The 17,479-nt window shown below is 38.6% G+C and overlaps 1 protein-coding gene across 1 annotated transcript in view; it reads right to left on the bottom strand.

The window, feature by feature from the left end:
- Positions 1 to 17,479, bottom strand: part of LOC107284902 (dynein heavy chain 7, axonemal) — a gene marked incomplete at its 3' end in the record, with an annotated part of 70,128 nt that overhangs the window by 39,330 nt on the left and 13,319 nt on the right. Inside the window, exons 7-15 of the mRNA XM_015813027.1 lie at positions 14,573 to 14,692; positions 12,017 to 12,200; positions 11,399 to 11,578; positions 9,766 to 10,041; positions 8,124 to 8,251; positions 7,149 to 7,227; positions 4,608 to 4,832; positions 3,863 to 4,009; positions 1,758 to 2,443 (exon numbers count right to left, since the gene is read on the bottom strand). Coding sequence (XP_015668513.1) covers positions 1,758 to 2,443; positions 3,863 to 4,009; positions 4,608 to 4,832; positions 7,149 to 7,227; positions 8,124 to 8,251; positions 9,766 to 10,041; positions 11,399 to 11,578; positions 12,017 to 12,200; positions 14,573 to 14,692 — 2,025 coding nt within the window. The remainder of the gene's footprint in view (positions 1 to 1,757; positions 2,444 to 3,862; positions 4,010 to 4,607; positions 4,833 to 7,148; positions 7,228 to 8,123; positions 8,252 to 9,765; positions 10,042 to 11,398; positions 11,579 to 12,016; positions 12,201 to 14,572; positions 14,693 to 17,479) is intronic.

The following is a 17,479-nucleotide window of genomic DNA, read 5'->3' as shown; positions in this document are numbered from 1 at the left end:
AGAGGAAGTTTAGGCATGCGTGCAAACCACAGATACCATAGTTCATACTACAGACACTTCATGTCTGCTTCCTCCCGTTCCACAAGCTAAAAAATCTCTGCTGACATCACAAGTTGTTACCTCACTCACCTCACCTGATTCTAGCATTGATGAGTTTACCTACTTTGGGTAATGAAATGCCTGCTAAACAAAACAATCAAGCTCAGAGAGTACCAAGGAGCCCTCATTTCAACCTGAACTACAAATATTCTCCTTTATCGGTACCACATATGGGTGTTGAACCCTTCAGAAAGCATACAAATGGGGAAAAATTGCCTGCAGGCACACTTCCTAGCACTGATGATGTTACCTGGTTTGGGTAGTGAAACATTTTCAAAGAAAACAACCAAGCTCAGACAGCACCAAAGACCCCTCATCTCAACCCTCAGCTACAAATATTCTCCTTTATTGGCATCACCTGGTTCTGCTCAACTGTCATGTAACCTGAGCACATGTGAGAAACATCTGCAAAAACATCTGCAGAAGCCTTAGTGCAAGTGCCTTGTTGTTTCCATCCTTCTTTAAAGGAGTCTGAGTCATAATCAAGAGGACCGCTATTCAACAATCTATGGGCTCAATAAGAGTATGCTTTGCATTCATATTACTACTGTGAAGGCCCAAACTTGGGCATGTATCAGATTCACCTTCTGAACCAAGAAGTCCCAGATTCTATTTTCAAAATACACGATAGACATAAATAAAAGATACAGCCAATTAGCACAAACCTCTACAACAATGCACCCTGAATACTGCCAAAGGACAATTGAATTATTTAAAAGAAGCACTGTGTATGAGCTGGTCAGTGTACGTTCAGATCCCTAAAAGAGTTCTAAGAGTTAGCAAAAGCTATAATAATTGCATTGCTGGAGAGATAAATAGCAGGGCAAAAAAGGAGGACATAACAGTCTCCTGCCTTAGGCCAAGTCAAGTCCCAGGCAAAAAGTAGAATGTGACAAGAATTTAAAAAAAACACACACACACACACACACACAAGCTCTCCCATCCTTTTGTTTATAACTTTTTGGAAAATAGTATTTTGAACCCTGCAATGTTTTTCACCCCTGGAGATAACCAAAGTCTGATGAAATCAAAAAGTTTCTCCTGGCAAAGTAGCATATACTTGCAGAATGTATTATTTTCCCTACTCCATGTGCACAATCTACAATTTTCTTTTGCTTTTCAGAGCCCCATGAAGAAACAAACTGGAGTGAAATGAATTTTAGGGGGAAACTGTCAGTCCTTCAAGATAGACTAGACTAGGAAACCAAAGTAGGGTAGACTAATGCTATTTTTATTGTAAAGTTAAGGAACAGAACCTTGCAAGTCTGAATGCACCTCCCCCTTCCTTCCTTTATGTTTATGTAAAATAGGGAGGAGCTTTTCTGAGATAGCTACAGTTCTGTCCCAGACTCTCTTTTCTTTTATTTGACTGTTGCTTTGACAGCAGTTCTTCCTCCTGTCCCTCAAGGCCATTCCTTCTACCCCCTACAGAAATAGGAATGACAAAATATTTCTGCCCTTGCTTACAGGATTCCCACTCAACATATTAAGTGACCCAACCTTTCTGTTTCCTCTGCTGAATATTAAATCAATAACTGACATTTTCCAATAAGTCTGCCTTTCAAAGATAGCTTGATTCCCAGGGCAAAGCAATTTCACAAATAAGCCAAGTTCACTTGTGTATAATGTCAAATCTCTTAGGAAACATTTTACGATACCTCATTTTTTTCTCATAAGGTTTGATAAAAGGAGATCCTCTCATGGTCTGAGTTTTGACTATGTGGTCATCCAGCAACATTTGAATGTCATCTACAGCTGATAAAATATAAGTCCCTGTTTCTCTGTAAGGAAGGAGAATAAATTCCATGGTATCCCATTCTGAAATCATTTTCACCATGGCCTTCTCAAGTGAATGTTCTTTGCTGGCTGTTTCACTAATGCTTTCAAATTTTTCTAAATATTGCTCAAGATGCATATCAATATAAGAAGAGACCGTTGAATCTTCAGAAGGCTTCAGAGGGTACCCGGCTATATTTGACATGGCCTCCCAATGACGATCTTGCAAACCAGGGTTGCAGATTACTTGAACCAATGGAATGTGTTCCTTAAATTCTTCCACCTTGGTCTTGATCCTTGTTGTTAGAAATAATGCATTTGGAGAGTCGTGGAAAGTTCTTTCTAACTTATACAGTGCACGCCAAGTGTTTCCCGTGTCTTGCTCAACTTGATCTGGATTCACTTTAGTGAATATTCCATCCATCCAGTTCCTATATTTGGTGTTGAACTCTACTGTCAATTCATAAAGCTGAAGGTATGGTTTCAGAGTATCTTGAATTTTTTTACGCTGAGGGTACTGAGATGTCAGCCATCCGTAAGCCTCCTCTTCTGCGTTAAACTGATCAATCTACAGAAGTCAGATGGATTTTTTTAAAAAGAAATAAACACATTGTTGCTTTGCTACAAATTTTAATCAGACAAAAGATACCTTATGATTTTAGATCCAAATTTTTCTGATTGTCCTTGTGGTCCTTAAAGGACCGCTTCACCTTTAAATCATCTTTGTATAAAAATACAGCATTTAAACAGCAGTAAGTCAAGCATGCACTCCCCAGAGTGAATAGTTTGGCAGAAGTACCAGTGAGAGCAGTGTAACATGGAGATCTGTTTAAATTTCTTAGCTGTCAACTTTTTTGTGATAAGACTGAAGAAAGTTACAGGTAGAAATAGAATCTGAGAATATATACAGAAGGCCTTACTAATGAGTGTATCACACAGCCAAAAATACAAAGGAATAAAGGCATCGGGGAAAGCAATTCAATAGTAAAGTTGAACAAATGATAAATGATTGTTACACCACACTCTTCTGAATTCACCTTGCTGCATGCCAAACTGTAACTCACATGCATTACAGACATTTCACAGATCACAGTGCTAGATAGTCAGTTGTAATCAAGAGCTTATACCTTAAGGTGCACAGGACACTCCTATGGAGTAAGGCCGGGGTCTTCAAACTTGGACCTTTTATGACTTGTGGACTTCAACTCCCTGAGGAATTCAACTGGCTGAGGAATTCTGGGAGTTGAAGTCCACAAGTCATAAAAGGGCCAAGTTTCAAGACCCCTGGATTAAGGTAATGAGAATCCCTGCAAAAGAACCATCAACTCTAGAATCTTGATGAACTTCCACAACCAGGGTAGAACTTTTTCCATTAAAGATAACTACAAAATTTTGTTGAGCTATTGTGTTTAATTTTAAGGTGCTTCCAACATATTGCAAAACCCTTAAAAAGATATCTCTATTAAGGCAGTGCTAGTAGAAACATTCATTTAACTTTAATAAGGTCAAGGAATAATTACATAAAACATTTTTAATTGGGGTAAACAGATTTTATCTCAACACACAGAGAAATAAAATCATGATAAGCCAATTGTTCACTGGAAAATCACAGGCTTGGGATACAGAACATTAGAAGTTCAAAAGCCAGCATTTTAAAAAAAAACAAAAACGGGGGAGGGGGGTTGGGAAAAAACCCAGAGGGCATCTGTCAGCATAGACAGAATTAAGCCAATTGGACCAAGACGCTCAATATAAAGCTGCTTTTTTATATTTCCATAGTTTGTAATGATTTCAAATTTAAATAAAGCATATACAAAATATAGATTCAGTCAGATCATGGGTCAAATATTCTCAGGCTCTAAAAGATCTTCAAAAATCTATCTTCTGCGATCCATTTACTGAATCCGTGTTGTTCACTATGGTAACAATGTGTTTCTTCACTAAATTAAGACAAAACCTTAATTATAACAAAAAGAGAAGGCCTTACCTTATCAGCAGCTGCATCTAACTTGGTATTCAGGGCTTGGGCTTTTTTCAAATATCTATTGACCTCTTGAATGTCACCGTAAGAATAAAATTCTTCAACTTGCTTAGCATAACTCTCCAGTTCCTCCACAAATCTTTCACAGCGCATCTAAAAAATCAAAAATCCAAATACATTAGATAGAAAAGCACAGATAAACTGAGATAAACTGTTCAGCATTACAACATAATGGTGCAACTTTGCCACTATTTACCATTTTCACTATTGTAATCAGCCAACTGCCTGAAAAGTAATCGGTTTAAATCTTCTCCATGGCACCAATTGATATACATTTTTAAAGGATTAGGATTAAATTCCAATAGGTAACACTAAAAACTGCATATTGCTAAGCCTCAGGCTATAATTACAGGCAAATGCTTCACCTAATATCCCTATTTGCATGACAGATACAAATACTAAATAAGCACTTCAGTGCAGATAAGGAATAACATCTGGATATACATTTTCATCTACACCAACATAGCAGAACTTGTCTAAATATGTAAATCTGTCTTGCTAGATCAAAACAACTTCATTTTATTTCAGATATTTTGATATGGCCAATGTCATATATCTATTCAACGTAGTAAACTCTTCATTATCACTTGTCCAGAGCAGTTAATAGCTATCCACTATTTTTAAAGTGAGAGCTGCTGTATGCAAATTTGATTATCTCAGCAAATTATTCAAAGTAAAAAAGAACACTAACTTTAAGTCCTTCTTGAAACTGTTCAGTTTTTTCTTTAATGATCTTTCTGTGTTCTTCGAAAATCTCCCCCATTCGTCCATACCACTGGAAAACGCTATTATTTAGTCGAATATCAACTGGTGAAAAGTTTGCACATTCTATCAGGAAGGCCAGGGAATTTTTGACATCAATTAATTTTTGTTCCATTTCCAGCATGTCAACTTGTTCCACTTTCTCTATATACGCCTGTTTGGGAAGAAACATTAAACAACTGGAGTCATTTCTGAACACTAAACACAGAGCAGGGTTTACATGCTAAAATTCATTAAAATCAAACCATACTATCATGTTTCCCCGAAAATAAACTCCAACCCGAAAAAAAGACCCACCCTGATTTGTGGGGTGGGCCTAATATAAGCCCTTCTCCAAAAATAAGCCCTAATTACGACCCTGCCCACTCCATCCCTGCTGCAGGAAAATGGAGTTTATGGGACTAACTTCTTGCTAAAAAAAAAAAAAAAAAAAAAAGATCTCGCGAAGTTGGAAGGTCTGACTGAATTTTTTTTAGTCCCATGAACTCCATTTTCCCGCAGCAGGAGAGAAACATGCCAGAGTTGGAAAGCAGGTTAGTGAAGGTTTTTTTTTTTTGCTTTCAGGAAGAGGGAGGACTGGGCGATGCAGGTTGGCAAGCAAATGCTCTTCACTGCTCTGCATCGCTGCACAGAGCCGCTCCACTTCCCATTCTCTGTTCTGTCCAGTGGCGGCGACAGAGGGCTGGCAGAGGGAGGCAACAGTCATGGCGTAAGCCACGGGAGTGTTGGTGGAGGAGAAGGAGGTGGCAGCTGTCGCCAGGCAGGTGATCTGTGGGGCGGAGTGTGAAGAAAGCCCCCCAGCAGCACACAGTGGCAGCGGAGCCTTTTATTGTCACTCCCCCCAGCTCCAAAATGGTGGAGGGGGACCAGATCTACCCCACCCATCCTCCATACAGTAACGTGGCAGTTCGGCTTGGGAGGGGAGTGAAAGGGAGTAAGAAATGGCCTGGCTGGAGGGGCTCTGAAGGAAGCAGGTGAGGGCCGCATGGGGCAGTTCCACCCCCTCCCCCACCTGCCTCGCCTCATTGTGGCGGAAGCGGCGCGATGTGCCGCACGGCCTCCTGCTGCGAGCGGCTACAGAAGTGGGCCAGCAGCCATGCAGGCTCCTGCTGGATGGGGCTGTTGGTGCCGCCACTGCGAGATGAGGCAGGTGTCACGAAAAATATAAGACACTGACCGAAAGTAAGACCTAATGCCTCTTTTGGAGGCAAAAATAATATAAGACCGGGTCTTACTTTCTGGAAAACATGGTAGTTCAATGTCCTGTGTTTCAGATTGGTGTTTTATTTAGAGATACATTCATAAGCCTACCAGAATACTCACTGAATGGACTATGTTACAAGCCTATAGTTCTCAACTGATACAGTACCATTTTAATATCCAATAAATTGACTCCTTCCTATTCCATTTATTCCATGTGAATGGCAGCACTTTATCCATCTTCACTAAGCTAAACATCTAAGCAGACCCGGAGCTGGATAAAATTTGAATGGGTAGCCCCAAGATAGATTGGAAAGTCAAAAAAATAACTCCATGCCAAACCCCTTCCGTCCTAATGCCAGAAAATTATTTGGACATTTCCATAAAGACACCAGAAAGTGAGCTTTACGGACCAAGACTTCACCTTATCTCTTTTAAAGTAGGTTTTTAGATTTTAGCACAAAAATGAACAAGTTAATTAATTGCTTAATACATTTGTAAAACCATGTATAGCCCCCATGGAGTTTGCTAGCTACAAAATTGCCTAGTACCTCACCCTAATCTTCAAAACAGCTATCATTACATACTTCAAAAAGCTCCATTACCAACTTATAAAATATTGGATTATCTCCATGGTGTGTCTTGTTCAATGAAATAGTTTTATTTCATTGAATATTAATATGCAGGCTACTTTTCAGAACTCAGAAGTCTGTAACATTTGATGGCAATTTTTTTAATAGAGGACCACAATGAATGGGATGTTAACATCAAATGGGAGGTACCGTATCACATTCTTATGTAAGATCATTTTCCCCCTTAGGTGAGTGGGTTGGGAGCTGTATTGCTTTGTTGTTTGTTACCATGTGTCTAATTTAGAGTTTCTAATACCTTTTTTTGTCATTCTGCACATTGTATTTGGTACGGTACCATGCAAGCAGTTTTTAGCTACAATGGCCATACAGATCTCCAAGACTTCATACAGCCCTGGAGCTTTTGGCTGCTTCTCCTTGCTTGAAACATTTTCCATTGCCCTTGAAATAACTTGAAAGATCCTTGCTTTGTTGACTGTGCAAAATTAGATTTTAACATAGAAGCAAAATATCCAGGCTTATTTCAGTGAAAATCAAGGAAGGCAACTTCCCCTTAATGAGTTGTTTTGTTTCCAGAAATGCTTCTGCATACTACGTAACGTTATGCTTAGAATTTAGAGAATCTTTGCTTTCCATTTTCAAAAGAGTAAATCTATTCCCATTTATCCACTAAAGCATACCTTAAATTCCATTAACTCATGCGTATTTGATGGGGTGGAAAGGGCTCTTTCTGCTATCCTCTCAAACTCATCACACAGTCTGAAATTGGAAAAGCAAACATGTCACGCACTCACATCTCACATGCATATGCAACACACATAAAGAGTACAGACCGCAATACCTGCAGGATCATGGCACCTTGAAATTGAAGGCCTGTTACAATTGGTAAGCAGACTGCCAGAGTGGTATTGGTTCATGTGCTGGACTACAAGTGGGAAGAGTCAGGTTCAAGTCCTCCCTTCACCACAAAAACTCATTGGGAGATTTGGGGCAGTGAATCTTGTTCAGACCAATCTGAACTACGGGGTTGTGGTTGTGGAGAGAAAAATAAATCAGAGGAGGGAGTACAAAATACACCATCCTGAATTTCTAATCAATCAAATAAAGTGACAAAAAGAACCAGTCTACACTCCCCGCTTCCTGGCCTCTATTATTGAAATAAAAATGCAGGCCATAGCCTTGTGGAAAGCCGCAAGGAAGGAGAACAGAGTTGCCTCAATGAAAAGAAAAATAAGTTGTTATCCTATTGCTAACCTGAGCAAATGTAAACAGATCAGAAATTACACAAAGGAAAGAAGAGAGTTCATTCCCTGCATGCCTACACAACAGGTTCTAGCAATTATAACTGAGCTATTTGAATGAAATGCATAAAGATATAATACATAATAAGATAAAGATACCATAATTCTCGTGGCAGAAATAGAACATGTTTAGAAACAATCTTGCAAGCATGTAACCATTTCCCACGTACATGTGTATCTGGACACCATTCTGGACCCACAATACAACTATTTCGGAACAGATAGGATGTAATTCAAGAAACTGGAATGCATATTCCCATCTGCAGGCATCAATTGTTGAGAACAATTTGCTGCCTGCAACCACAACTGGATCAGAGCTACACTTATTTGCATCCTTCCAAATAAGACATTTACCTTGTGTTTAGATCCTGATGATCCTTGAACATTTTGCCAATTATTTTGGAACAAATTGAATCAGCTCGTTTTGCCAGTGATCTGATCAGTTCGTCGCAATGTAACTCAAACATTCCTAGACGAATACACTAGAACACAAGCATTGATGAGAAAAGAGTTGCCAGCAAAAAAAAAATAATCAAAAAATAAATTCTCTAAATATTACAAAAATCCCAAGGGATATCAAGTTTTTGTTCTGTTTTGTTCCTGATGCCAGGTCATCAGCAGCAGTGTATTATTAAAAATAGATGGCTGACTTCCTTATTCACAGTAGTTGTGAGATACTCTAATCACAGAAGAGATAAGAGCTGTGAGGAGTTTCAGTTGCATCAGTTATAATGAACTGAAAGAGATGGAGGACTTCGATAATGGCCCACATAATACTTTGAATAAAAAGATTAAAACTCAGATCATGGATTTATACAGTGCAAAGTAGAAATGGCTCTTATTTGCTAGTCCTGGAATTTGCTCCTTCCAGTGTGCATTACTAGGTCAACAATTAGCAAAGGAGACTGCCCAGGCCCTGATCTCAGGTGTCACGGCCCCCATCGGAGCCTGGTTCGGAGGAGAACCATCCGACAGGGATGGCATTTCTCCCTTGGCATGTTTGGAGAGGCCAGGGGCTGCCCCAGGCCCCTCAGGCACTGGGGGAGGTGGTTTCTGTCACCTTAGGCATGAAAGCAACCTGGGTGACTTTGGGCCTCTCTCAATCTCACAGGGTTCTTGTTATGAGGAAAATAGGAAGAGGAAGGAGTATTAAGTATGTTGATTTGCCTCGAGTTATTTATAAAAATTAATAAAGTGGAGATTTTGAAAAATCTAAAAAGAAAATCTAAACAAGATAAGTGTACCTCATGGCCCTCTGTACAATTATATCTTTTACATTAAATAAAGTGAGGAGATCTGTTCCATCCCATGAATATAATGTTGGTAGAAATTCTAACTGACTGTTAGGAACATATGACAGTGGTTCCCCCCATCTATAGTTCTATGCAGGGCTTTGTCACTGTGGAGTTCACATCTTCCCCCCCCCAGCTGAAAAAAATTGAGGATAAGCAATTCCTTTTGAGTAATTAGCCTGGCAACCAACGGTTACAACACAATACCCAATATTCACCCCCTGGCATAGAAGCAGATAAGCACATCTTAGACAGAACATTTATAACACCCCTAGCAAAGTTAGCTTCTCGGTGATAAGAAACATGTATTCCATACTATTGACTTACATGCCAGTGATTATGATTACACATAAGATCCGGCGCAAAGGACACTGGTTAGAGAGTATAATTTATCAAACATACAGGGATGAATACGCTGGCTGAGCTCATACATAGGACAAAAACATAATGTGGTTTGTTCATTCTTGGTTTAATAATACATGACCCTTCTATAAGATCAAATGAGATCAGGTTTTTTTTTAACCAGTCCTGATGAAAAAAAAATCTTACCTAAGCATTATGTCTAAATATAGTTCTAGTGGATTGAATGTCAGTGGTAAGGCTGAAGGCTGAAGGCGGATGGGACACAACAGATCATAAAATTACCATACCTGTATCAGAAGATATAAAATAAAAAGGCATTTGCCATTCAGTGAATACGCTACCTTTCTGGAGTGGTACTGAATGTCATCACGGATGCTTTGATATCTGGCGACTTCGGCTGTTATTTCTTCAAATGTGTGCTCCTCGGAGAGGAACTGATCAATATCCCGCTCTGCTTGTTTGGTTATCAAATCGTGGTACTTATCATACAATTTGAGATGTTCCGTCGGTGCCACACTCTCCTTGGCAATCTCACTCCTAATTTTCTGCTTATGTGCATCCAGAATTTCATCGAGGATGATAGGCTTCAAATTCATGGATTTGGCTTTGCTTTCAGGCTTTCAAAATAATAGAATTTCTTTTATACTATTAATTCAAGTAATCAGTAAAGACTTAATATTAGATTGGCCATGCAATCCTACATTGAACATCGTGTAGCTGAGCAACTTTTTCAGCTTTTCTCCAACTTGGTATTCTTCAGATGCGTTGGACTACAACTCTGACCATCCCTGCCAACCTGATAAAGAACGATGGGAATCCTATTCGGCACTTTCACAGGGCAAAAGATTGGGGAAAGCTGGGCTACAGGATTCAAGTGGAAATTCCAATATACTAGCAGAAAATTCAGTCGGCCAAGCCCTTGATCAGCAACTAAGTATGACGTGACTGAAAAGGACCTGTCTGAGAAGGGCTGATGCTCTCTTCACAGTACCTGGTATCTACTCTATTCATACCAATGTTCCCCACTGTTGGCAACCTTTTGCATCAGTCCAAATTTATTACTTCCCTGTCATTAGTAATTTTGGAACAAGGGGGGGAAAGGCCACTCCTGCATGGTTTACCATCCTATATACCTTGCTATAAAAAAAACACAGGAAATATTTTAATTCAGCCCTTAAGGGAAGCCTGCTAATGTTATTGTGTAAATATTCACAGTTCAAATGTATGCTTGATTTATTATTTAGTCTTAATTTTGAAAGTAACTTGGATTTTTAATTTGTTTTTAATTATTTTTCTTAGCTGCTTGGAAGAAATAAAAGAGAGATACAGTATGTGAAATATACATAAATGGATGTGCAACATGACGGGATCCAGTATATGCCAGTGTTTTTCAACCTTGTCAACTTTAAGATGTGTGGAGTTCAACTTCCAGAATTCCCCAGCCAGCCAACCAAACACTGGTATATACACATATAAGTAGTCCCTAACTTATCACCATTCTTTTAACGACCAAATTCTGAGAGCCTTGGAAAAAGTGATTTATGACCTATACTTGCAGTTACAATTGTCATATCATCCCCACAGTCACATGATCACAAATTAGGCACTTGGCAACTGCCTTGCATTTACAATGGTTGCAGGGTCCTGTGATCACATGATCATAATTTGCAATCTTCTTTTCCTACTTTCAGCAAAAAACGCACATTGGGAAAGTTGGAATTCACTTAACATCCATATGATTCACTTAACGATTACCCTAAAAATTGTCCTAAAATCAGGTCCAATTTGACTTACAACCACAACAAGTTATGACAGAAATTCCAGTCTCAACTGTGATTGTAAATCAAGGATTCCCTGTACAAAGAAATCACAAGAAGGAATTTGGGGGAATTGGCAGTTCTTCAGAAAACACATTTTGTTCAACCACCACCACCACCACCACCCCAAAAATAATATAATTAGAATACTACTTACCCACTTTGAATAAAGCTTGGTCTCCACTCTTGGAAACATATTAACAGCTTTTACCATGATTGCAAAAATATTCATGAATATGGCCTCATAGTCGTTAAACTCAGGTTCAAATGTAATATTTTCATTCTCAAGAATCAGTCGCATTATAAATCCAGAATGTTCAAAGGCATAGATAGATTTCTGTTCAGAGAGAATTAAATCCATTAACATGGCTTGTACAGGAGAATACTTTAAAATGACACAACTCAGTACAAAATACAAAAATGTGAGTGATGGGGTCAGTTGTTTTGGCTATGGGCACACAATGCTGACTAGCCAGCTAGTCCACAAAGTGACGCAGGAGGGAAAATGTCTGCACAAAACATTAGTATAAGCATATCAGGCTCTCAAAGTATCAGAGATTGATTGATTGACTGATTGGTTGATTGAAAACATGAATCCTATTTGGGCTTCACCATAAGTCTTTTTCTGAAAGATCAACCTCCCAAGTCGAGTCTCAGAAGAATACAATCTATCTTTCTAAACAGAAGCTTGCTTTTTCACCTTTTAAAAAAAATACATTATTTTTTACAAGAGACACCTGCAAAGGTGGTAAGCTTGTCAGAAAATCTTACTTACCGTAGGTTGCACAATTAAATTCGTGAAGTCCTCCATTGAATTTAAAGCTAGACTTTGCAGTTGCTGAGTCATTAGGGTTGCAGCACAGTTGAAGAAAGCTTCTAATTGGGCACTGCTGGCATTGGTAGGCACCTGCTTTCGTTTATTGCCTTGGTAATAGATATTTTGCACTTCTGGGAACCACCTAATAGGAGGGGGGGAGTGTTTTTGCAACTTGCAGAAATGTATCTTTTACCAAAATTTTATATGGTTTAATAACATGTAAAGCAAATTTTCCCAGACATTTTAAGCCAACTCCCGTGCTTCTTCAGCATTTCTTTTGCAGTAATGTTCGTTCAACATAAAAAGGGTTGGTAATCATGATATTAATGCCCGTACGAAAGGACAAAGTCATGATTATACTGCTGCTGCCAGATCTCTTTCCTGTTTTGATCCAGTCCTTACTCCATGGATACTACTGGGAAGTTATAGAAAAATGAGGAATTAATGAGGTGGCTGGATGGAGTCACTGAAGCAGTAGGAGTGAGCTTAAATGGACTCCAGAAGATGGTGGAGGACAGGAAGGCCTGGAGGAACATTGTCCATGGGGTCGCGATGGGTCGGACACGACTTCGCAACTAACAACAACAACAACAGTTAGACCTTTCTTAGCAACCATAATTGGGACCACTAACTCTGTCACTTAAGTGCCATGCTCGCTAGCAAAATATCACATGACTGTGACAGGCTTACAATCTCACTTCCTCTTTGATTGTAAAGCAAAGCATCATGCAATCACAACTTACAATTTTATTCCACCTTCTCTATTAAATCTGTTTCTCCCAAGCCAGCTGCTAAGCACACAAAGGATGACCACGTGGCCATGGGAGGCTACATTAAATGAGGCACTCAATAAGTGAGGGTTGCCTATACAAACATGGTTGCAGCTCTAAGAGGTTCACATCATACTAAGGAGAAGGAAGGCAAGGGTGACTCTCCACAAATCCCTGAAGTATTGGCATCCCTTTATTACCAATGATGCCAGCAAGCAAGATCTGCTGGGAATTAGTTCCAACAACCTCTGAAGGATTTTACAGGTTATTGCTGGGATCCAGATACTTGGCAGTCCACAATCTGGGAAGAAGTTTAAAATGAAGGCTGCAACCGGAGGTGTTTGAGCAGGTGCAGCCTCCAAAAGTTGCCCTCAAAATATGTTAGTGTGACAGAAAAGGGAAATTAAGTCCTCCATTTCTTCTCCAAAAGTCAACAACACAGGTACCCTTCAAAATCACAAATGAGCTGGGTTTTTTCTCCTTTTCCTTCACGCCACATCTGGCTTACAACAGCAAAACTGCAGCCACGACAGGTCTCAGAATCCATAAGCCACAACTACCCACAACTGTCCATGTTTCTTATTCATTTTTACTTACAATCACCAGTAAAAATCCAAATCACCATTCTATGCTTAAAATGAGTTGAAAGGGTTGGTATGCAGTGCATTTACATTTCTGGATTTTCTCTACAGCCCAAACCCTGCTGAGTATTTTCAGCTGAAAACAAAAGAACCACATTCAGGAGTGCACTACCAATTTGGAACAATGCAGTTCCAAATGGCTGAGGCACGGAGACAACATCTCCTCTTCTTTTTCCTTCCTTCTGATTGTTGGGATCAAGGTGGTCGAGAGAGAGAAGAGTGATTAATGCTGCCAGGTAAAAATTATGTGAGTTGTCTTCTTCCTAGTCTAGGCCAAGAACTTTCCCTCTCACCATCTTCTGCGTGGGACTGAGCTATAGCCCTTGCTTGTGAGACTAGATCACATTCTCCATCACTTATCTCACACCCTTTATGGTCACAACATTCAGTTTTATTAACAGGCTTTGCTAATCTCCCCCCCCAAAAAAAAAATTTGAACAAGGCTTCCAGCACAGCTTCATATTTGAAACTAAAGCACAGATGCATCTCTCACATAATGAGATGTCCTGTTACTCTTCTCCCCAATACTATGCCTAGCTCAGATCTGCTATGCAGAGCCCCTCCACTTTGGATACCTAAAAATGCCTAAAAATATTAAGAATCCCCTTCACTAAGAAAAGAATATCTATCCATGGAATGAAACCACTCAACGCGTTCCAAAATTATGGAAGAGAATCTTTTTAAAGCAGGTTAACATTCAAGATGAAGTTAAAATCTCTCCAATATAACATTTCTTAAAATTCTGGGGGGGGGATCAGGAGTCGCTATTATCAAATAATTTATTTATTTTTCTGTACGTGATTCATCTACTACTTTCCCCCTCGTGGATTCTGGGTGGTTTACATGTATCAAAATAGCAAAAAGAATAAACATATAATTTAAAACCTCAAGACAGAAATGTAACAAGTAATATCAAATAATGTGCTGATGTTAATGGCAGGTGGTGGTTGTCTAGCTGCAGACAGGTCTGACTTAAAATTAGTCTTTCAGCTTTGGCAAACACCCTGCTCAGTAAGAGCATGAGAATATTCAGCCACAAAATTAGCTGTGCTTAAACTTTCAGTCCAAGGGACATAAATCATTAAAAAGATATTTGAGCTTACTTTTTAAAAAGAGTATCCTTGGCAGTTTCCATTTGTCTTAATATCATGTTCTGGAAGAGTGAGAGCTCCATTGAGTCTTGACGAGTGCGAAATGCTAACTTATCAATTAAGCGCAAATCTCTGTGAGAATGACAACAAAGAATATCATGCTGAATATATTTTCACAACCCTTTTTAAAAATAAAGTTATTGAAATTTTATATTTAATCTATTTAAATAGATGGCCACAGTCCATAGGGACCGGCTTAATTCAGTTGGGGACTCCTATTTTAGAGTTCAAAGCTGAAGCCTAGCACAGCCCTATTGTTTAATACTCTAAGTACAAACTGAAGCAATCACACTTTATGTCGTCTTAGCAGACTGTCTGATTTTACATTTCCAATCCATTTTGGCATTTTCAAATAATTTAGTAAAAAAAACCCAGACCATCAGTTTGTGAAATCGGTGTCATGTGTCTGATTAACGAAACACTTAAAGGGACTTTCAGGCATATTTTTATCCTAAAAGCATTTATTAAGGTTACAGAGATGTCAGTACGGCATGGTGGAAATACTTAGATCTGAGATCCTTTTCCGTTGCACAGACATTCCAGGCATTTTTCCCTCCCCTATTCTGGGGTCATGGTTCACATCTTCCAATTAACTTGGAAGATGTGATTTACTTCCAGTTTCTTTTCCCCAGGCTTTCCTTATTCTCCTCCCCTTTCACTGTTGCTTGATTTAACTATAAAAATACCAGACAGTTCTGCATATTGTCAAAGCAAGAATATACAGTATTTGCAGCATTGACAATAGGAGTTAATTTAAGATTGCAATCTTTGGCTTTGCCAAATCGTAACATGAATATTGATGAAGAAAACATCATCTAGTTTGAACGATATGCTTCAGATGAATCAATTAGTTAAATAACGTTTCAGAAAAGTCTTTATACATCTTTTTTTTTCTTCACAGCATTTCCTTATAATTGCTTTTATTGTTTATAACGGGTCTGTATTCAAAGAACTGTTTGGAGAGTGTTAATATCAACGCCTTTAAATTTGCTTACGGACACAGGAAAACATCATCCTTCAACCAATGAAATGAAATTTACTGCAGCCCATTGTGCATCTGTTTCACAGATTTTTACTAAAGATCCTGGATGCACAAGGTGAGGGAAAACAAGGAATGATCAACACCTAGATCTGTCTTTCCTCCTCAATATAGACTCTAACAGTGCCCCTAATGAAAAATAAGAAAATAAACCGAGTAAAGAAAAAACATAAAACCATTCATTTATTTACTTAGCCATGTGGCAACATCTTCACTGGGCCCAGCTGATGTGCTTTGGCCAGGCTCACAAGGCCAAAATGTAACTATGTGATGGAGGATATGAGTACTCAGAATTTGTTCATTATCATACCTATTTCAGCATTTATACCTTTCTCTGTAGGCACATGCACACGCACACACACATCCTAAGCATTTTAAGAAAAAGAGGAGTCAAATTCTTCATAAGAAAAAAAGGCAATCGGGACCACAAAATCACAAAATCCCTTCAGGGAAGACTAAGCTACGATTCATCAATATATTACATATAGCATTTCTTCTCTTTTTTGTTTTTTTACTTTATCTTTCATAGAAATTTATATACATGTGGAATGTGATTCTTTTGCAGTGATATTTATCATAGTGCACTGAATAAAGGAAGCTTAAAGAACAAATCTGACAGTCAGTTTCAGCGTTCTTAAAGAAATTAGCTATTAAAACAGATATTATCTTACTGGATTAGCCTACATATACATTTTCTTTAAAAAAACCAATCTGATAGACTGTCTCATTCTTTTCTATCTCAAAAAACAAGAGGAACAGCTCAGTTAGCTTATCTATTAGACATTACTATCTGAGATCTTAATAGAACAGAACTAAGCATGGTAAAGTGTTTTTTTCCTCTTCTTTTCTTTTACAACAATATATACTTATTAATAAAATAATCTGAGCTGCCGGGATAAAAATACCACACTTGGAAATTGGCTCAACTGCTGATTAAAACGAATAATGGTAATGTTTCATGGCCTTTCCCAGTCAGGAGCAGAAACCTGATCAGGCGCAGCTCTGGAAATATTTTAAAGATAATGTGCTCTGACAACAATTAGCTCCTTCAGGGCTCTTGCTGTCAGAATGAAGCACTGCCTCCACAAAACAAGCTAAGCACATTTTGCCTGATTTGCCTTCACACCAACAGCCCCGGGTGAACATTTTTGGTTATTAATCTTACTGTAGTTCTTCCTGAATTCTTTATTATGATTATTGTTTGCGTACATTCAATATTAAGCCAGCTTTACATCTCATTACTGAACACGATAGAATGAGAACACTCATTTGCTCAATCCCAGCATTTTGCAAGCTGAGGTAATAAATAAACTGTACTTAACAGAATAAACTAATCTTCTGCAACTAGATGACCTCCAGTCTTGCTAGGCTACAATTCCAGTCTAACCAAGCCAGCATATAGAGGTTGTCATCTAGCAGGTCTAAAGGACATCAAATTGGGAAGTAAGTGAGGAGTAAGTGATTTTCAAAAAGAGAACAAGGAGTGAAAGGCAAATATTTGTACAATTACACATTTAATCGTCAACTTTCTATCTGCGGTACTACTAATCTAACATTTTGCTTTATGCCAGTGATCATTCTAACATGCCTGCATTAAAGGAGATGAAGTCCATTAAGCTATAATCAAGAAGAAGAAGAAGAAGAAGAAGAAGAAGAAGAAGAAGAAGAAGAAGAAGAAGAAGAAGAAGAAGAAGAAGAAGAAGAAGAAGAAGAAGAAGAAGAAGAAGAAGAAGAAGAAGAAGAAGAAGAAGAAGAAGAAGAAGAAGAAGAAGAAGAAGAAGAAGAAGAAGAAGAAGAAGAAGAAGAAGAAGAAGAAGAAG

The sequence above is a fragment of the Protobothrops mucrosquamatus genome, unplaced genomic scaffold, assembly GCF_001527695.2.
Source record: "Protobothrops mucrosquamatus isolate PMUCROS unplaced genomic scaffold, P.Mucros_1.0 scaffold129, whole genome shotgun sequence".
Classification (NCBI taxonomy): domain Eukaryota; kingdom Metazoa; phylum Chordata; class Lepidosauria; order Squamata; family Viperidae; genus Protobothrops; species Protobothrops mucrosquamatus.
This window is presented reverse-complemented; position numbering and strand designations above follow the sequence as displayed.